The sequence below is a fragment of the Talpa occidentalis genome, unplaced genomic scaffold (genome assembly GCF_014898055.3).
Source record: "Talpa occidentalis isolate TD23 unplaced genomic scaffold, MPIMG_talOcc4v2.1 talOcc4.2, whole genome shotgun sequence".
NCBI classification, from domain to species: Eukaryota; Metazoa; Chordata; class Mammalia; order Eulipotyphla; family Talpidae; genus Talpa; species Talpa occidentalis.
This window is the reverse complement of record NW_023602073.1, coordinates 109,542,501-109,564,224: the sequence shown is the minus strand read 5'-3', so window position 1 is coordinate 109,564,224 and position 21,724 is coordinate 109,542,501. Positions and strand designations below refer to the sequence as shown.

General features: G+C 39.8%; 1 protein-coding gene across 1 annotated transcript in view; it reads left to right on the top strand.

Annotated features, from left to right (window-relative positions):
• The window catches only part of SEC63 (SEC63 homolog, protein translocation regulator), a 64,194-nt gene that overhangs the window by 6,051 nt on the left and 36,419 nt on the right, over positions 1–21,724 (top strand). The window contains exon 2 of the mRNA XM_037520178.2: positions 15,167–15,266. Coding sequence (XP_037376075.1) covers positions 15,167–15,266 — 100 coding nt within the window. The remainder of the gene's footprint in view (positions 1–15,166; positions 15,267–21,724) is intronic.

The window sequence follows — 21,724 nt, the reverse complement described above, 5'->3', positions numbered from 1 at the left end:
CTTAACTTTTGACACTATCCTCTTTTGTGGGGAGAAGCCCCCCCCCCAAGTATGTGTCAAGTAATTGTATCCTCCTTAACTCTGCTGCTGTGTTGAGTGCTTACTAACCTCAAAGTGAGGTTTGCTGAAAGTACTCAGGTCTCACTTTGAACTAAATCCTTGCATTATCCTAGTTTCATTAGGTAACCAACTTACCTAAAACCATATAGCTACTACTAAGTAGAAAGATTGGGTGTTTGACCCAAATCTTATGCCAAAATTCTTGTTAGGCACTACTCTATACTGTTTCCTATAATTAATGTAACATACAGTAAGTATTGAAATGGCAAGTGGAAAATGCTGTGGGAGCAAAGAGGGAGGACTCACTAATTCTGTTTTGGGATTTGGGGGAGTGTTACATGTAGAGGTAATTTGAGATAGGTCTTGAATGCTAAGTTGGAGAGGGCATTCCAAATGTAAGGGAAAGGATATTGAAAAACCAGAAAATGTGGAATAAATGACAAAGATTTGAATGTGATTGGCACTTAAGCAAGTTAGCTATTTTAGTAAGTTTATCTTTTATCCTGTAAGTTATTGGGTAAACAGTGGAGACTTTTAAGTAGGGTATTAGCTTGGTCAGTTTTGCTTTTGTTCTGCATTATTTGGTGGATTGTTTGGAGAATAGTTTGGATTGGGTGGGGGTAGTGGGAGGTGGGTGACTGGGTGGGGAAAAACTAGATGGAAGGTCCATTTTGTTAACAATGCATCTCTGCAAAAAGTGGGAGGAGCATTATAACAGTGACCACAGGAACAGTTTTCATTTTCCCTGCCCCCACTTACATGTGCTGCCTTGGACTACAACTCCCAGTTTGCCATGAACCAGACTTTCTGAATGGGGGCTAGCTGGGAAGGAGGAAGCAGCGGATACATATTGGAGGTAGAGAGATGAGGGTGAGATATGTGGGAAGGGTGTTCCTGTTCCTTGGTCCTGGATTGTTAGCATTTTGCCAGAGACAGTGGCAGCTGTTATCTTGACCCTGTGGAAGCTTACATGGTACATTCTGAATTTTGGGTGTCCTGTTCCAACACTCTGAGACTTGGCCTAACTCCTAATCACTTCTTGTGGTTAGTTCTGGTATACACTTTGGACTTGTTCTGAAGCTTTTATGCCTCAGCTGCCCTGGGTTTGACTGGACGTTTGCCCATGAGGGGTTGGGTCATTTTTGGATTTGATTGGGAATCTGTTATTTGAAATACTTTCTGCCTCCCCCCCCCCCCATGAACTTTGATACCAGTTAAACATCTCTGAGCACACTAAGAGTCTGCTTTCTTTGTCTTTGTGTATGTGGATAGGCAGATGGTTAGAATGGGTATAATGGATTTTTCCCTTCACAATGTGGGGGGGCCTGAATACCCTTCCAGTTTTGTCCAGTTTTAATTTCAGGGGTTTATTGAGATGTCAGGATGTAGGAGAATGGGCAGATTAGAAAGATAATTCTAAGATAGCTTGGACTAGTTATGGAATAAACATGGAGGAATGAGAAAGTGGAGTGCAGATTTTGAATTTTTACTCATTTAAATTTTTACTCATTTCTTCTATGCCCCTAAAAACTTTGGTGATTAGCCCAGTAAAAGCCTGTGGATAGCCTGTTGACCTTTATCAACTTTGGAGTTGGATAAAGGGAAAAGAATGGGATCATTATTTTTATTTAAAATGAAATGTTTGGGGCCTCCCTGGTGGCCTGTGGGTTTTATCAGTGCTATCACTGTGACATCCTGAGTTCTATCCCTGGCCAGGGAGCTAACCCACATATGGTGCAGCACACCTTTCCTATCTCGCCCGCTGCTCCCCTCAGCAGTGTATTTCGTCAGTCTGCCTGTTCTGTTCCCCACTCTGTCTCTGATGAGTCCTCTCACCCTCCCGCACATCTGGCCCATACCCCACTTCTTGTATAAATAAATAAATCTTTAAAAAAAAGTGTTCTTTTTATTTTAGAATTGTTTTTGTCAGTATGGAGGAAAGAACTTTCTCATGTACGTTCCAGATCTCTTTGGCTTCAGAATTTTGCCTTTTAAAATCTATTATTAATTGAGCATTTGCGGTTAGCCTGTACTAGGAATACTGGACAATACAAAGATATATGCAAATGTAAATGTACTCTTGTTTTGTAATCTGGTTGGGAGGGTTAGGATTAGGTAGGCTAAGATAAGAATTATATCCAGAGCACAACAAAGAAGATGTCAGAAAAGTGAAAACCAGGTGCTGTAGAAGTTAAGTACTTAAGTATTTGCATTTAGTTGGGGATAATAGTGGGGATCTAGAGGTAGGAAGGGCTCTTCAGAGTAGGTCTATTTTAACCAGACTTTTAAATGATGAGAAAGAGTGAATGGGTGGATTGGGGGTGTCAGTCAAAGAAGTCTCATGAACAAAAGTATAGAGGTTGGAAAGAATGGAATGTGAATAGAGTAGATAATTTGCAGCTAGCGTTCATGGAGTGAAAAAGTATCAGAAAAGGCCAGTAAAGTTGGTTTAAGTCATCTGGAGACTCTTGTATGCTCAGCTAAAGAGTTTGTGTGTGTTGGTTAACAGTATGTCATTTGGGATATTTTAGAACATTGCTTGCAGTTGTGCTATATGAAAGTTAATGTAATGACATATCTGAATGAGTTAGAATGGAAATTAAGCAGATAGGAAATAATGTGATCCTGAACAGTGGTGGCACATAGGAAAGGTATGGGGACAAACGTGAGATCATACTTCAGTAGCACTAATTACATTCACAGTTGCATTCCCAAAAGCTATCACCATGATCTATTTCCAAAATATTTTCTTTACCCCAAATACACTCAGAACCATTGAGCTGTATCTCCCCATTTTCTTCCTTCTAGCCCCTGGTAAACTAATTTTTGTCTCTCTGAATTTGCTTAATCTGGATATTTCATATTAGTATAATCATGCAGTATAGACCTTTTTATGCCTAGCTCATTTCATTTAGCATAATCTTTTCACGGTTCATCCATATTATAACTTGTGTCAGAACATCATTCTCTTTATGACTGAATAATAAGTCATTGTATGCATATTCTGTATTTTTGTCAATTCATCTCTTGGACATTTGGGTTGTTTCCATTCTTTCATTACTATGAATAATGCTGCAATAACATTGGCACACAAGTTTCCCACAGTGGTTGTGCCATTTTCCATTGCTACCAGCAACAGGAGTGCTCCGATTTCTGCATATCCTCATAACACTTGTTATTTTCTATTAAACATTTTACAGCCAGCCTCTCTTCCACTCTTAGAGCACATAGGACATATCCTCTGGATGCACTCCCTAGACCTTTACAATTGGTGCTCTCTTTGCCTAGAATGCTTTTCTTCTAGATAGCCACATTACTACTGCCCTTGTTTCCCTTGTATCCTTGTTCAAATGTTTTCAGTGATGCCTTCCTTGACCATCCTGTTTAAGATTGTGATGTTTCTACTTCCCCTGAAGCTTTCCCCTTTTGTTTTTTTCCCCCTTAACACTTCTCCCCATAACACGTTGAATATAATTTTTGTTTTTTGCTCTTTTCTATTAAAATGCATGGTCTGTGAGAGCAGGGTTTTTTTTTTTTTTTTTTAATCCTCGGTGTTCAGAAAAGTCTTGGCACATGGTAAGTAGTCACCAAATATTTGTTAAATAATAGTTATCATTCTTTAAAATATTTTGTGCTGCTTAACTATATTCCAGGCAACTGGAAAGGGTATGTGTGACAGAAAGACAGAGATTATTTGTGGAGGAGATATAATTTCTGCTTTCAAGAGCTTGCCTACAGAGGAGTAAAAACTGACTTTAATACTATTTGTTGAAGAATGGTAATGCTATCATACAAATTGCTGAAAGGGCTGTATTGTACTGCTTCTTTGTTTAAGGAAGGAGCTATAGAAAATGTTAACATTCTCAAACCCAGTAGTTTCTGGGATTCTATTCTAAATTTTAAATACTTACACGGTCAAAGAAAGTATCCATAATCCCAAAAAGTTAGAAACATGTCCTGTGTCAATTTTAAGATAGTCATTATATTATGGCCTCTTTATTCATCTAAATCATATTTACAATGTATTTCTAAATACCTAAGCTGTTTAGATATTTAAAAATTACAAGTAATATGCTCTTAATACAAACTTAAACTTTATATGTCTTTCAGCTGTACATGCATATATTATAGAGTACTATCATATTAGCTTTTGTATGTCTTATTTGTTCTAGTCTGAGAAATTGTCACTTGGGCAGCTGCTGCATTGAGGAGATGCACAGGTATCATCAGTACTACAGGGGTGTCCTTGAGGCCTAGTTTGAGGCAGCTCCACAATCTTCAAATCCAGGGCAGCTCATTGTCCCTTGAAGTTAGTTGCTGAAATATCCTTGTTCATAGAGGTTCCTCCTGAGTGTGTATGTACCTCAGCCTTGCTAACTCCTTTCCTTTCTCCTCATATATTCTTATCTTTTTTTTTTCCTAAAGATTTATTTATTTTTATACAAGAACTGGGGTATAGGCCAGAGGCGCGGGAGGGTGAGAGGATTCACCAGAGATAGGGTGGGGAACAGAACAGACTGACGAAATATACTGCTGAGGGGAGCGGCGGGAGAGACAGGAGAGGTCTGTCCCACCATGTGGGTTTCTCCCTGACTGGCTGGGAATCGAACTGGCGCTGTAGAGGCTGCACACAGCTTCACAGTGCTGTGCTTAACCCGCTGTGCCACCGGGGAGGCCCCTCTCCTCTTATTTTATTCTAAAGAGTACTAAAAAGGAAAGATTAAAATGCTATTAGTGATTATCTGTGTGAAGAGTGAATTATTTTTCCTTCTGCTTTTATGAATTTGTGGAGATTTCTATATTAATTTTTATTAATATCCAAAAGATTTAAATAGTCTTTGGCTACGATGACTGTGATCTTGAGCTAAACATTCTCTGTGTCTTTTACCTCTTTGGCCCTTTCCATCTCAGTGAATTGTTTTCACTTTGGGGTTTATGGTGTGCTTAAGGTCCCAGTGGGACATAAATCTTTCTATTTTAAGCTTCTTTTTAAAAGCTGTCATTTCTTTAACAGTACTTGAGTCGCTCTGTTTCTTTTTTCTCTTGCTGTCTGTTTTAGAAATAATTAACCTTTGACTTGTGCTGTGGATTATCATTGTAATATTAAGGGGGAAGGAAAAATAAGAGCGGTAATGACCAAATGATTAGATGAAGAGTGAAGTAGAGGTGTTGGTAGATAAGATGGCAGCATAGAGAAGACCTTTGGTAGGATTTTTAGTCATGTTTGATAATGCTAAGGAGACATAGCATCCTTCTCAGGGATCCACTTGAAACACACAGCAATTTGTTTAGAATTCAGTATGTTTTACTTGAGAAGTTAAATTTGGAGAAATGCATCTTGAAATGAATCATTCCTTCAACTGAGTCTTCCCTTCTTTCCTTAGTATTATCTTCTGGATTAGAGACAGATGGGTTATAAAAATCTCTGTCTTACAGATATGAAGAATGGATGCTTTTTATATTACCTTGACACTTACATAGTAATGTGAATTAAAACAAAATAGTTTGCCATTTCTACCCCCCAAATTCATTTGATTTGTTGACTTGTCTCACATTCTTCAGTAGTGAAGTCCTTGTAGCTGTTTTTATTTGTCATACTTTTTTTTGTCTATATACTTCTTTTACACCAGACTTTTTATTAGAGCTATCATCTCATTAGTTGTTCTTAGCAACCCCTCCCTTGTTAATTTTTTTAATTTGAATTTCTTCATATTACACTTTGGAGATACAATTAAGATAGATAGATTTAATTAAAACCATGGGCCTCCCTGGTGGCACAGGGGTTGGGACGCAACTTATGAAGCTATCTGCAGCCACTGCAACATGAGTTCGATCCCCGGCCAGGGAGCAGCCCACATGGCGCAGCAGATCTCTCCTGTCTCTCCCTCTGCTCCCCTCAGCAGTGTATTTCAGTCAGTCTGCCTGTTCTGTTCCTTGCTTTGTCTCTGATGAGTCCTCTCACCCCCCACACCTCTGGCCAGTACCCCAGTTCTTGTATACATAAATAAATTAAAAAAAAATTGTGATGCTGTATATTTTTGCTCTTTCTGCAAATTGTCTACTAAAGTGATTTCAGTGCACAGACCTATAACTCTAAAACTGGGCACACATCCTATCTCTTTAGTGGTTTGCTATTTATTTGTTTTTTTTTTTTTCCTAGTATCTTTAACTTTGGACAAGTTATTTAACCTTTCTGAACTTTAGTCTTTTTTTTCCCCAAGTATAATCAGTCATTCATTCACACACACACACACACACACACACACACACGCAAATACTTACATACATATACATGCATACGTATACACATACCACCAGGGTAGTTAGAACTTCTAAATTATATCATTCATACATTCGACAAATGTTAAGTACCTAGTCTTTGCAAGGCATTGTGTTAGGTAGTGGAACATGGGTATGAATATGGAAAGGATCCCTGTTCTTTTCAAGTGTATATCCTAGTATGGGGAGACAATTAACAAGTAATATATAAAATAATGAAATATTAGTGATAAATACTTCTTAGAGAAGTGAAATGTTCAAAGGCCATCTTTCTGAGACTGTTTTCTTCAAACTGAGTGAGGAAAGGGGACCAGCCATTGAAAGATCTGAATTGGGTGGGAAAAGCCTGTTTCAGGCAGTGGGAAAGAGTTTTGTATAAAAAAGCCTTTAAGGTAAGAAAGAGTCAGACATATTCCATGAATAGAGAAGACCAAAGTGGCAGGTGTGTGCAGGTGAGAATGATCTGAAATAAAGTCAGACGGAGCTGGGGTGCAGATCATATCTGTAAACCAAGGAATATGAAGGTTGGACTTTATTTTAGGTACGATGGGAAGCTATTGAAGGCTTTTAAGCAGAAAAGTGCCAAGATCTAACTTCTTATTCTCCCTTTTTTTTTTTTTTTTTTTTTGTGGGACCCTTGCTGGTGGCTGGGGATCGAACTGGCGCTGCAGAGGCTGCGGGCAGCCTTGCAACCCAGCGCTCAACTGCTGCGCCACCAGGGGAAGCCCTATTCTCCCATTTCTCAACGGCATGAAGAAAGATTTTTGGTCATCTTGAATATATGGCCTTTTAAAGATGAAGTCATGAAGTCATATTTCCTTAAGATGTTATAAAATATAGTTGTACACTTAGAAATCACATACTATAAGATACAGTATTTTAAAAATACAGCTTCATCTTCTTACTTTTCAGGAAACAGTTTCAAATTCCTCTTATATTCAACCTTGGTATTTTTGTTTCCCTGTTTTGTTTTGTTTTTTAAAGATTTATTTATGCATACAAGAGCTGGGGTACAGGCCAGAGATGTGGGGGGTGAGAGGATTCACCAGAGACAGAGCGGGGAACAGAACAGCAGACTGACCGAAGCACACTGCTGAGGAGAGCAGCAGGCAAGTCAGGAGAGGTCTGCTGAGCCATGTGGGTTGCTCCCTGGCCGGCGGGGGATCGAACTCATGCTGCAGAGGCTGTGGATTGCTTCATAGTGCAGTGCTTAACCTTGCGCCACCAGGGAGGCCCCTGTTTTCCTATTTTGAAACATTCTAGAAACCAAACTATTGAAGTAAAACATCTTTCCCTATTTTTTAAAGTTAATAAAAGAACAAAATTTCCCAACAATGAGTGAACTAATATCATCATGAGGAGGCAATATATTAACTAGTTGAAGAGAGACTTTGGGTGGCTAGAAAACTGGTGTATGATAGCTTTTCAACTTTGTGGAATATTGCATATAATCTTTTGATTTTTTTTTTTTAATTTATACTATTTTTAAAAAATTTATACCGGGGTACAGGCCGGATGCACAGGAGGGTGAGAGGACCGACCAGACACAGCGGGGAACAGAACAGGCAGACTGATGAAACACACTGCTGAGGGGAGCAGCCGGCGAGACAGGAGAGGTCCGCTGCGCCATGTGGGTCTCAACCCAGCCGGCCAGGATCGAACCTGCGCTACAGAGGCTGTGGACAGCCTCACAGTGTAGCACTCAACCACCTGTGCTACCAGGGAGGCCCTAATCTTTTGTTTCTTAATGCTATTTTTAATGAATCCCTTGGGGCTTTAGGAACAATTTTTAAGAGTTGCTGAATTTTGCAAAGAGAAGAAATACAGCTTTTTCTTTAAAATAAAAATTAAAAATTGTTTTAATCTATATAATAAAGCTTTAATCAAGCTTTATTAATTCTAGTAATTTATTACAGGGTGTGTTCTAAAATTTGTAAGTGATTTTTATAATCATCAAAATATTTATTTTAAATGATAAATGAAGTAATCTTTTTGATGGAGTTTGAGTTAACAATGATGACTGCTTTTGTCCATAGGTTACATATATATATGTATATTTACATGTATGTTTATATATTTTCTGTAAATTTAATGATTCCGGGTAATCTGCAACTTCAAGTTTTGACAAAATATGTCTAAAGTAGAAATATTTCACTAAAATCTGTTGTACCATATTGTCAAAATTTGCTTTTTAATTTAATTTTTTTTTGCTTTTTAATTTAAAAAGTAAATTTTACTCCCTAGAATTTTAACTTTTTGAACATATAGGATTTTTTTTGTGCTAATTTTGTCTGGTTTTAGTTTCAGGGTAATTTTGGCATCATGAAATGTATTAGGGAGCATTCCTACTTCTTGTATTTTGGAAAACAACTTGGGCAAGATGCACATTAGTTCTTTTTTTTTTTTAGTACTTCTTTTTTTAAAATTTACTTATTTATGCCTAAAATAACTGGGGTGTAGGCCATAGGTACTGGGGGTGAGAGGATTCACCAGAGACAGAGTGGGGAGCAGAACAGGCAGATCTACTGAAATACACTGCTGAGGGGAGCAGCGGGAGAGACAAGAGGTCTGCTGCCCCACGTGGGTAGCTCCCTGGCCAGGCAAACTCGTGGCTGTGGATAGCTTCATAGTGCTGAGACTTAAGCCCTTGCGCCACCAGAGGTGCCCAAGGTGCACATTAGTTCTTAAAAAATCAGTAAAATCACATGGAAAGCCATCTGTTCTTGGGCTTTGTTTTTTGCAAGATTTTTAAAGTTTTATTCATCTTTTTCTACCTGGGTTAGCTTGGTAGACTATATATTAACATAGAATTTTATCCATTTCTTCAAGGTTATTGAATTTATTGATACATAGTTGTTCATAGGAATCTCTTAAGAGCTTTTATATTTCTGTGCAAGCTGTGGTGATTGTACCACTTCCTTTGTGATTCTGTTTACTAATGTTTTCTCTCTCTTTTTTAACCTCTCTAGAGGTTTATCTGTTTTATCTTCTCAAAGAACCAGCTGGTAGTTTCTTTTTTTTTTTTGTATACTGTTCTTGATCTCTTTAATTTATTTTCACTCCTATTTTTACTATTTTCTTTTTTCTACTAACTTTGGATCTTGTTTGTTCCACTTTATTTTCCATTTGCTTTAGTTGTGATATAAGACTCTATATTTGGGGGTTTTGTTACTTTTTAATGTGGACCTGCTTGCAATCATCTTTCCCCTTAAAGCCACATTTTCTGTGTCCCATAGATTCTGGTAGCTTGTTATCATCATTTTCATTTGTCTCAAGGTATTTTTAAATTTTAGCTTTGATTTCTTCTTTTATTCAATTGCTATTAAGCAGAATGTTCTTTAGTCTTTGTGTATTCAATAGTTTATCCTAATTTTATGCAACTCTGATCAGAGAAATACTGAGTTTAATTTCAGTCCTGTAGTTTTATTGACAGTTGGCTTAGGTACCAAGGTATGTTTATTTTTTAAAATGTTCCATGTGCACTTGATAAAAATGCATATGCATCGTTCTTTGGATGGAGTGTCGTATGGCTGTCAGACTTGTTTGGTCTAGTTCCTCATTTAAGCCCATTTTTTCCTTATTTATGTTTTGTCTTTTGATCTGTCCATTGTTGTAAGGGGGGTATTAAAATCCCTTAGTGTTACCGTGTTATCAGATTCTTAAGTTCTGTTGCTGTCTTATGTATTTTGGTGCTCCATCATTTATGAGTGTTATTTCTTATTGTATTAAAGCTTTAATTGTAAAATAGTGTTCTCTATGTCTTACTGCCTTTCTTAATTGGAAGTCTATTTTATCAGTTGTAAGTTTAGCTCTCCCTGATTTTTTTGCTTGCCATGTGCTTGTATAACCTCAGTCCAGCCTTTAACTCTTATGTTTATGCTTGTCTTTGTTGGTAAGGTAAGTATCCTGTAAACAACAGAAGGTTGGATTTTGTTTTGAAATCCAGTTAGTCACTCTCCATCTTTTGACTGTTAAGTTTAGACCATTTACTTTTAAGGAGTTTGTTGAGACATAAGTACTCATTGACATTTTGTTATGTTTTTACTTTGGTTTCTCATGTTTTTCATGTTTAGTTTTGAGAGCTTCCTGTTATATTTTAAGTTCCATTTCCATAGTCTTATGTGTTACTTTTATTCTTTTTCTTTAAAGGATCTCCTTCAATCCCTTTTGTGCTTACATGTTCCCACTGTAAAGTTCACGGACAGTCTGATTAGTGTTCTCTTATATAGGTTCCCCTTGTTTGTTTGTTTTTTTTATATGCTTTCAATGTTCTGTCCTTGTTAGTTCTCAGGAGCCTTTTTATGATGTGTCTTGGCTGTGTCGGTCTGGTATTATTTTGCTTGAAACTCTTTGGGCCTCTTAGATCACAACTTCTGTTTGATTCCCCAGATGGAGATGGTTTGTGGTGATTATTTCTTTAAATAATTTTTCTGTGGCTTTTCCTTTCTCTTCTTGCACCCCCATGAATGGCTATTTCTCTTTAACTTGTCCCAGAGCATTCTTACATTGTTTTCATTTTTCTTCTTCTCTCTCTACGTTTTTCTATTTGTGTGTTTTTTAGCATTGTCTTTTCAAACTCGTTCTTTCCATTGCTTCAGTTTTTCTGCTGCTGAGGCCCTCCTGTTATTGGTAGGTGCTTGAGCTCTAGTTTGTCAAGCATATTTTTTTGTTTTTGTTTTGGCACTGGGGTAGGGAGTGGTGAGTGTTGGTTGTTTTGGGTATCTCAGCCTGGGCTTTGAGTAGTAGCCTCTTCTGTAAAGAAACCCAGGTACTTTGGCCTGACTCAGGCTACAGCTATTGTATATTGAGAGCTTTAGGCTCAAACCAGTAGTTCTTGCTGTGTGTCCCCAACTCTGCAGTTCTTCAGCAATGCACACTCTGTCCTAGGTGCCTGCTTGCACATCCTCGATCCAGTGCAGTGCATTTGCCTGCGTTTTAAATCACAGAGATGTTTTATGACCTTGGAACTTCCCTTTTCTATAAATGTGGATGATTTTTTAAAAAAAAAACTATACCATAAGTTAATGTATTTTTAGCAAAAGTTTTAGTAGTAATGAAACTAATGATTCTGTAATCTAGAAGTTTATAAATGAACTTTTAATTTTTTTCAACATCATTAAAAAAACTAGAAGAACTGTACTTGTGATCGTTACTTTGACTTGAGTTCATTCATACAGAGATTTGGGTGAATATTTAGTTGTGCTGGAAATCTAAATGCCATAGTAAGTTCAGCATATAAAAAAAAGTGTGTAATATTTACTATTAATTTAGATATTTTCCTGGACAAATATTTAAATTTTAGATTGGAACAGTGAGGTACACATGGTATACATATACATTATGGAAGACTGGCGACTGAAAATCAGTTGTACTTTCTCCTGTCCAGAGACGTTAGGAGAACATCATATCTTTGAATAGATCATGCAAACTGGTTAATAAAGAGGCTTCAGCATTGTTCCTGTAAGTTTATTAAATATGTTCTTAGCTTTGAATATGTTTTTTTTTTTTTAAGATTTATTTATTTATACAAGCACTGGGTACAGTCAGAAGCGCAGGAGGGTGAGAGAATTCACCAGAGCCAGAGTGGAGAACAGAACAGGCAGACTGACGAAGTACACTGCTGAGGGGAGCAGTGGGTGGCAGGAGAGGTCTGCGCGCCATGTGGGACCCTCACCCAGTGGCCGGGGATCGAACCAGCGCTGCAGAGACTGTGGGCAGCTTTGCAGCCCAGAGCTCAACCACTGCACCACCGGGGAGGCCCTGAATATGTTCTTTTACTTGAAAATGTGAGACTGTGGAAGGTTATTTTTTTATTTTTTTTTTTTTGTGGGACCCTTGCTGGCGGCCAGGGACCGAACTGGTGCTGCAGAGGCTGCGGGCAGCCTTGCAGCCCAGCGCTCAATCGCTACGCCACCAGGGGAGGCCCTGGAAGATTAATTAAATATAGATTAAAAATAGAGCCAGTGGTATTTTCAGAATTGTCCATACTCTAACCAGGAAAGTAAAAAAATTAACATTTGCTCCCATTTCATTCTCAGACTCCATCCAAGTTTTGTTATTTGTCTGAATAATGGCCTTTATAGCAAATATCTACTTCAGAATCACATATCATATTTAGTGGACATTATTTCTTTAGTCGTCTTCATCTGGAATAGTTCCTTGGTTTTCACTTGACTTACAGGCCAGGTATTTTGTAGAATCTTAATTTGGGTTGTCTGGTGTTTTCTCATGAATAGGTTTAGTTTATTTATCTTAGGCAGGAATTTCATAAAACTGATTGTGTTCTCATTGCATTCTACCAGATGGTATTTGATTGCAGTTTGTCCTATTGCTGGTGATGTTTACTGTGTTTGCTTCCTATTGTTACCATAACAAATTTCCACCAACTTAGTGAGTTAAAACATTACAAATTTATTCTCTTATAGTTCTGGAGGTCAGAAGCAAACATCAGTTTACTAATCTAGGGACTAGTAAATTGGGCAGGACTAGTCCTTCCTTGGAGGCTTTATCTTAGAATCTGATTCCTTGCCTTTTTCAGCCTCTAGACATATTCTGTATTCTTTGGCTTGTTACTCCTCTATCTTTAAAGGACATAATTCCAACTTCTAATCCCATTGTGACATTACCTTCTCTTTCTTTGACCCTACTGCTCACTTATAAAGAACCTTGTTATTATATTGGCCCTGCCCTGATAATGTAAAATAATCTTTCCATCTCAGGAGTCTTAATTTAGTCACATATGCAAAATTCCTTTTGTCACTTAAGATAATGTGTTTACTGATTTTGGTATTAGGATGTAAACATCTTGGGCAGCATTTATTCAGCCTACTACATTTCCCAGTGTAAAACCATTCTTTTCTCTATTAAGATCTCATTGGAATTCTTAAAAGAAATAGAGCAAACAGGACTGAAATCTGTACTGAACTGCAAAAGACCTCAAGTAGCCTAAGCAGCCCTGACAAAAATCAAGAGGAATGAAAGTATTGTGCTCCTAGAGTTCAAACTATAATTCAGGCTATAGCAATCAAAACAATATGGTGTTGGAATAAAAATAGACACATAAGCCAGTGGAAGTGGAACAGAATTGAGAGCCCAGAAACAAACCCATGTTTATATGGATAGTTAATCTGTGAGAAAGGAGCCAAGAATATATAGTAGAGAAAGGGTAGTCTCTTCAAAAAAATGGTGTTAAGAGGACAGCCAGATGTAGAAAAATGAATCCAGACCACTCTCACACCATACACAAAAATTAACTCAAAATGGATTAGATGTAAAGACCTGAAACCATAGAATATAAAAGGCAAAATACTCCATGATAATTGACTTCAATGTTGTCAATAGATTTATTTTTCTATATCAAAATATATTAGTTCATAGCAGTACTGTGAATAAATCCACAGGGTTCATTCTTGTTTTCTTTCATTTGTGTGATTTCCTTCTCTGATGGTGAAAAACTAATTCCAATAACATATTAATGTACTTAGCCAGTCCCTTCAGCATGGACTATGACCAATCTCTGCCACAACCACTGCTTCTGCATGGACCCTCTTCCCTGCATATCTCTCCCCATGTGGGTGTCTTACTCAAAGTGGAGTGGTAATAGGGTACTTATTATTCTTACATGGTGAATTTGAAGCATTGTATTATATGCGAAGTTCTTTTACTTATCTGAAATTTAAGGACTATGGATTTGTAGGTTTTTAATAAGATGAAAAATATTTATCTTTATTAGCCAGCTGGATCACTTTAGATGTCTCAAATTTTGTTGGCAACATACAAAGCATATTAGTAGTCAGTCTAAGTGGCTTCTCTCCAGCATGTCTGATCAGTGTTGACCTTGGCCATGTCAGTGTCATGGAGCTTTTCAACAGTCTGTTTGATCTGGTGCATGTTGCCCTTGATGTCCATGATGAACACAAATGTGCTTTGTCTTCTTATTTCTTCATACATGACTCAGTGCTCGGCGGTTTGGGGATGGCGGGTGGTTTGGGGAACTTGACACCATAGTGGTCAGCTTGTCGCTTTTCTAAGGCTATTTGGGCTGCTTTTGGGAATGTCTTCGTCCACCAAAAAGTGGGTGACATATGGATCTTCCTTTCTTTTGTGGCTGTGGAATGTGTCAGCACTGCCTTCAAAGCCTTGGCTTTGGCTTTGGGAGTAGCGGGGCCTTTTTCTTTGTGTTGTCATTTTGTTAAAAGGTAGATTTTAAAACATTTTTAAAGTTGGAAGAATAATTCAAACCAAGTGATTGTGATGATTTTAGTAAAACTGAACCTAATCTTTTAGTTTGGTTTAATTCCTTTTTAGTTTAATTGCAGATTATTTATGGGGACTAAAATAATATCTTTTGTCCTAATACTCATAAACCTATCTTAGCTTATGGGTTTGGGTCACTTTTCTAATCTAACAATTATTTTCTTGTTTGAGGGTATCATTTCTACTTAGCTTTCTTAATAAATTGCTTGTTTTAACTGTTTTATACTTTTACTCCTTTTATAGCAGAAAACTGGAGAAAATTTCTCAAAAGTTACTGATTATGTGACTAAATACCTTTGAGTCAATTTTGATGTTTTTCAGTTAGAAATTATTTAGGTCTCATATAAAAAATGGTTGTCTGCTAGTTGAATAAAATTTTCCAGATAGATTGTTTCAAGTAGCAAAAAATTTAACCTGTCTTGTGATTTAAAAAAAAAAAATTTAAGTAGGCATTACTTTCATGTTCCAATAAAATAGCATGGTAATAGAGGTTAGTATGTTATTAATTCTGGTTTTGTCTTCACTATAAAAAGTGATATATTAATGTATCTTTTTTTCTTTTTTTTGACAGAGCAAATTCGATTAAAGAATATCAGAAAAGTATATGGAAGATGTATGTGGTATCGTTTACGGTTGTTAAAGCCCCAGCCAAATATTATTCCTACAGTAAAGTAAGTAATTGGCTTCAATTAAAAACATACTTCTTGCTTATCCTTTGCTAGGCATTATTTAAAAGAGGAGTAAAATTATGAGTGTTAACATGTGTCTAAAGAAATTGTACCCTTATTAGGAGTAAGATGTGGTTAGTAAACTTGAGAACTGTTATAACAGAATGGTTTAGAAGTTCAAAGAAGAGTACACTTCCTAATTAGGGAAGGAGGGGAGAAAGAGGAATCAAATCTTGAAGGAAGACCTTCTGTATCTTCTCAGAATTTGAATTTTATCTTAAAGACTATGGGGGAATCTTTAAAAGATTATCAAAAAGGGAAGGTAATGGGCAACTTTGTATTTCATGGTGCTGAAGTTTATTGAGCACATACTGTATACCAGGTGCTGTATGCTAAGGCACATACTGTATACCAGGTGCTGTATATCAGGTGTTATATGCTTTATATGTTACTTCATTTAATTCTCTGTAAGCATCAAGGTATATTTTTGCTTTTTCTCAGAATAAGAAATTGAGGCTAAGAAAATGAGGTGACTTGACCAAGTCATGTGCTAGAAGTAGTGGAGCAGGGACCTAATCACCTTTATTTTGGTGGCACATCTGCTTAAACAGATCATTAGCGTATTTAATTAGAGAAGGCCTATTTGACTTTGTGAGACTGTTATTGGGCATGCTGGTTTGCTGCCTAGGTTTTGCACTTTTACCCTAAGTCATCAATTTAGAAATGAACCTGGCAGGAAGATAAGAGTTGCTATTATTGGCAGATTTATCTTGTGAATTACTTAAATTAATAAAAGACAGGAGGGGAAGACCTATAAGAAAAAAATAGTAAGAATAGAACCTGTTTGTTTTTTTTTTTTTAAGATTATTTTTATTTATGCATGCATGCAACAACTGGGGTGTAGGCCAGAGGTGAGGGTGTGTGTGAAAGGATTCACCAGAGACAGACTGGGGAGTGGATGTTCTGAAGTACACTGCTGAGGGGAGAAGCGGGTGAGACAGGAGAGGTCTGCTGCACCATGTGGGTTATTTCCCTGGCTGGGGAGCAAACTCAAGCTGCAGTGGCTGGCAATAACTTGATTGCACTGAGACTTTAACCCCTGCGCCATTGGGGAGCCCCAGAACCAGTTATTAATATCGATTGTAAAGGCAGGAAGGACACAGTGCAGGTTTTCTAGGATCCCATGCAGACCGGGTAAAGGAGAAGTCAGAGTCCTCAGTGGCTTATTGCAGGCTTTTATTGGGGTTTACCAGGTACACAGCAGGCAGGAGTGCTGGGGGGCCGGGAAGCTGGCAGGCCTCCCAGCTCTCAGCTTCTGCTGCTGCTTTCTCGGCTTTTTTTATCGGCTTCTACGGGCGTCCCCGTGACGCTGCCCTTAAAAGCAGTCTTAGCCCAGGTGAATCCCATCTACCTAGGCCCACACCCTACTCCAGGTGCCTCCATCAGGCATGCGTTCAGGACCGCAAGGATCCATCCTCTATCCTGATGGCAGGAGGGCAGAAAAGCCTGACATTTTTCCTTACCCTGCAGTCCACCCACTCAGGGTTTTCTGCCATATAGTCTTCATATATACAATTTTCTTAGCAAACAAACAATGCAGCCATGGCCCACAAAAGCAAATACATCACAATATAACAACAAAATACAACAGAACAGAAATAAGTCCAGGCAGGGCCCCAACCTAGTGGCAAAAGACAATTATTGGTACCAACAGATGAGCCACCAAATCTGCTGCTGAAGGCACTGCTCATACGAGGAAGGGGAATCACTCACGGCATCTACTGTAACACGCCAGGAGCCTTCAGGCTTCCTGACCTTCTCTGGCTGTAGTCTCGGCTACAAGCCACATACCACATCCACCCCCAGGATGCACTCACTCTGGGATTGGCGATTCTATTCTTCTGTTGGGGGTAATCGCCCAACCCTCAGGGTTTCTGTCTGCAGTCGCTCCAACATTCAGCCTTCATAGCCACCAATGCGACTCGCAGACCCCTGCACTCAAGCCAACCCACTGCACAAGCACATGGGTTGGGGATCCAAACTCTACATTCGGCTTGGGCTCCACCCCAAGCCACGTTCCCCACCCGTCCCCCAAGGACGGGTTCCTCAGCTCCTCACCCTCACTCAATGAGCAGGGCATCACCCACAGGTGATTTTAAGAGACTCACTGGTCTTCAGCATACTTAGGCTGCTTAACAGCTGCTCAGGGCTTCTCAGACTTAGCATCAGCACCAGCGTTTGCCTTCTCAGTTGGCTTTTCTCCACCTAGCTGCTGGGCATACACAGGCTGCTTTTGGCCATCAAGGTCCACTGGACACCCCCAGATTCCCATCTCCTGGGGTTTACAAACTATTCTCCCCCAGGATCCCCAGAACAACATTAACTTGCCAAGGTTCCTCTGCCTTCTGGCGGGGTTGTCAGTCCAAGTCTGTTGGTCCAAGTCTGTTAGCCTCTCCCTGCATCAACACTGGTGAGCTCTGAATCATGGTCCTCTCTTCCGACAATTCTTGCTGCCTCAGGGGTCATTAGCTGGTCCTCTCGGGCGTCTCCTCCACACGAGTTCTCATCCGGTAGCTTCCGGACTGTGTCCACCTTCTGTGCCGCCATGGCGCCTCCAGTGTCATCACAGGCAAACACAGTCTGTTATTCCTTAGTCCCTCCAGGTCTTCGGAGGGCTCCAATACCTGTCTGCATGGATCATCCTGCCGACTTAAGTCAATTGTAGTGGCAGGAATGGCCACTAAGCAGGTTTTCTGATCCAGCAGACCGGGTAAAGGAGAATGTCAGAGTCCTCAGTGGCTTTTTGCAGGCTTTTATTAGGGTTTACCAGGTACACAGCAGGCAAGGGTACTGGGGAGCCGGGAGGCTGTCAGGCCTCCCAGCCCCCAGCAAGTCTTCATTCTATCTGGGCTCTCCGGCGTTCTCTCTCTCTCAGCTTCTGCTGCTGCTTTCTCGGCTTTTTTTATTGGCTTCTACTGGTGTCCCCGTGACGCCGCCCTTAAAAGCAGTCTTAGCCCAGGTAGATCCCATCTACCTATGCCCACACCCTTGTAAAGTCAGGACCAGGACACGGTGCAGGTTTTCTGATCCCATGCAGACCGGGTAAAGGAGGAGTCAGAGTCCTCAGTGGCTTTTTTGCAGGTCTTTTATTGGGGTTCACCAGGCATATGGCAGGCAGGGGTGCTGGCTGGGGGGCTGGGAGGCTGGCAGGCCTCCCAGCCCCCAGCAAGTCTTCACTCTATCTGGACTCTCTGGTGTTCGTTCTGCTGCTTCTCGGCTTCTGCTTCAGCTTCTCCTTCAGCTTCTACTGCTGCTGCTGCTGCTGCTGCTGGCGTCCCCGTGACGCCGCCCTTAAAAGCACAGTCTTAGCTCAGCTGAATCCCATCTACCTATGCCCACACCCTATTCCAGGTGCCCACCATCAGGCATGCATTCAGGACAAGGATCCATCATCTATCCTGATGGCGGAAGGGCAGAAAAGCCTGATATTTTCTTTACCCTACACCCTACTCCAGGTACCCGCCATCAGACATGCATTCAGGACCGCAAGGATCCATCATCTATCCTGACGGCGGGAGGGCAGAAAAGCCTGACATTTTTCCTTACCCTACACGATTTAAACAGTGATGATAATTTTCAATATATCTGTGTAATTTAGGGAGTTTAAATAGTGTTTCTTTGTAAGGTTTGATTTTGACTAGTTTGGTTGCTATGTGGAGGGAGGGAGTGCTTAGCTTTGGTGTTGAGAGCTTCAATGATGTGAAACTCAAAGGCAAAAAACTAAATGTTTTCAAGAGTAGTTTCATAGTCACTGCTCATTCTTTGCTACTGCTTCTCATTTTATTTGTGTAGGGTAAGGAAAAATGTCAGGCTTTTCTGCCCTCCTGCCATCAGGATAGATGATGGATCCTTGCGGTCCTGAATGCATGCCTGATGGCGGGCACCTGGAATAGGGTGTGGGCATAGATAGGTGGGATTCACCTGGGCTGAGACTGTGCTTTTAAGGGCGGCGTCACGGGGACACCAGCAGAAGCCGAGAGAGAAGCCGAGAGAGAGGCCGAGAGAGAGGCAAAGAAGCAGAGGCAGAGATCACCGGAGAGCCCAGATAGAGTGAGGATTTGCTGGGGGCTGGGAGGACTGCCAGCCTCGCGGCCCCCCAGCACCCCTGCCTGTTGTGTACCGGGTAAATCCCAATAAAAGACCTGCAAAAAGCCACTGAGGATCTGACTCCTCCTTCACCCGGTCTGATGGGATCAGAAAACCTGCTCAATGGTCATTCCTGCCCCTACAATTTGTTTTAAAGATTTATTTATTCATGCATATAAGAACTGGGGTATAGGCCAGAGGTGCGGGGGTGGGAGTGAGAGGATTCACCAGAGACACTGGGGAGCAGAACAGGCAGATGTACTGAAATACACTGCTGAGGGGAGCAGTAGGCAACACAGGAGAGGTCTGCTGCGCCTTGTGGGTTAGTTCCCCGGCCAGGGTCGAACTCAGGCCATAGTGGTGATAGCTCTGAGACTTAATCCCTAGACCACCAGGGAGGCCCCACTTTAATAGTTTTCAATTTCACTTTTATGTTTGTTTTATGAACTTTGCTAGCTTTAGGGGGCTAAATAAAATGTGACGTTATTTATGGAAATAAAGTTTATTTTCAAGTGTTCACTAGCATATTGAGGGTATTCACAAGTGTAGGGTTTGATTTAAATATTCTTAAATTATTTATATTATTCAGTCAACAAAGTAGCTCTTTTGTGCCTACTGTGTATGTGTCATTTATTTTACTAGGTGCTTATATACTGTGATTAATAAATAGATATGATTCTACAACTTACTGTTTTAGGGGATACTGGTAAGAAACAAATAATGATAATAGAGTTTAGTTAGAGCTGTGAAGGAGGGGACTGGTTCTTTACTACTCTGTTGATTGTTTATTTAAGAAGAAGAAAGATTTTTAAAAACTGGCTCCTAGCACAGGGCTCTAGTAAGCGGCATCCTAGGTGAAAAGCTAGTAATAATGAGCAACTTGGCAAGATCTCACAGTTAATATGTGGTAAAACTGAGATTTGCCCTCAAGAGTTTTATTCCAGAGACTGTGTTTTTAACTGTCTTTCCTGGATAGTGAAAGTGGGAGTTTCCAGATGGGGCTCTCTTTACATCTTTGGGTTTAGATAGATGTATAGGTGTGTAGGGTAAGGTCAAAAGTGTCAGGCTTATCTGTCTGTCCTCCATTAGGATTGATGATGGATCCTTGCGGTCCTGAATGTATGCCTGATGGCGGGCACCTGGAGTAGGGTGTGGGCATATGTAGATGGGACTCACCTGGGCTAAGACTGGGCTTGTAAGGGCGGCGTCATGGGGATGCCAGCAGAAGCAGAACCACGAGAAGAAAAACCACAAAAAGGCCACCAGAGAACTCCGGAGAGCCCAGATAGAGTGAAGACTTGCTGAGGGCTGGGAGGCTTCCCAGCCTTCCGGCCCCCCTGCACCCTTGCCTGCTGCGTACCTGGTAAATCCCAATAAAAGCCTGAAAAGCCACTGAGGGCTTCAGGACTTCTCCTTTACCCCATCTGCTCGGGTCATAGAGATCTTGCACTATGTCCTTTCCTGCCGTTACAAGGTGGTATGGAAAGCAGCTTTGAAGCATTATGCCATTATGCCATTGATAAGATTTAGTTTTATTTTGGTCATATGGAATGGAATTTGCATCAGAGTACCTTTAAAACTACTCTTGAGTTAGTAAAATGGAATATGAGCCTGTCCCTTTGCTCAAGGAGCTTGCAGTAAATCAGAGGAGAAAAGTTATGGTTTGTGCTTTGTCTGTAACCAACTTCACATTGGTCATCTTGATAAGGGTTAGGGATTGCTTCTTTGAGGATGGATAATTTGAGTTGAATCTTGAAGGATGAATAGAGTTTGATTGGACAGAGATGGGGAATAGGAATTCCAGGAAGAAAAATCCAAGAGACCAAAAAGGATGATGGTGGGAAAAGCTTAGTGAACATTTAAAAAATCAGGTAATAAAGGTAAGCAAATAGCTTGGAACTGGATCCTAGGAGCTCATTCCAAGGAAACATGTTGAAGATAGGTTCCTGCCAAGAGAGCTTTAAAAATATGGAATGTGTTCTTTCTATCTTTGAAAACAGATCACTCCAATTTTGTTTGACTAGTCCTCTGATTAATTTTATCTCTGTTTAATCAGTCCACCTCAGAACAAGTTATAATTCATCACTTAAAGATTGCTACTAAAATGATGTATTTTCTTTTTTTTAATTTAAATTTTATTTTTATATTCCCCATACAATTACAACCCCCTTATTTTTACCCCAAGCCCTCCTTTCCCCGTCCCCCACCCCCCATAGAGTGTCTCTTGTTCATAGTTATTTGTTGATTTTGATATTTTCTTTCTTATAGTTATTCTTTTTCCTGGTCCCTTTAAAATGATGTATTTTCTGTATTTT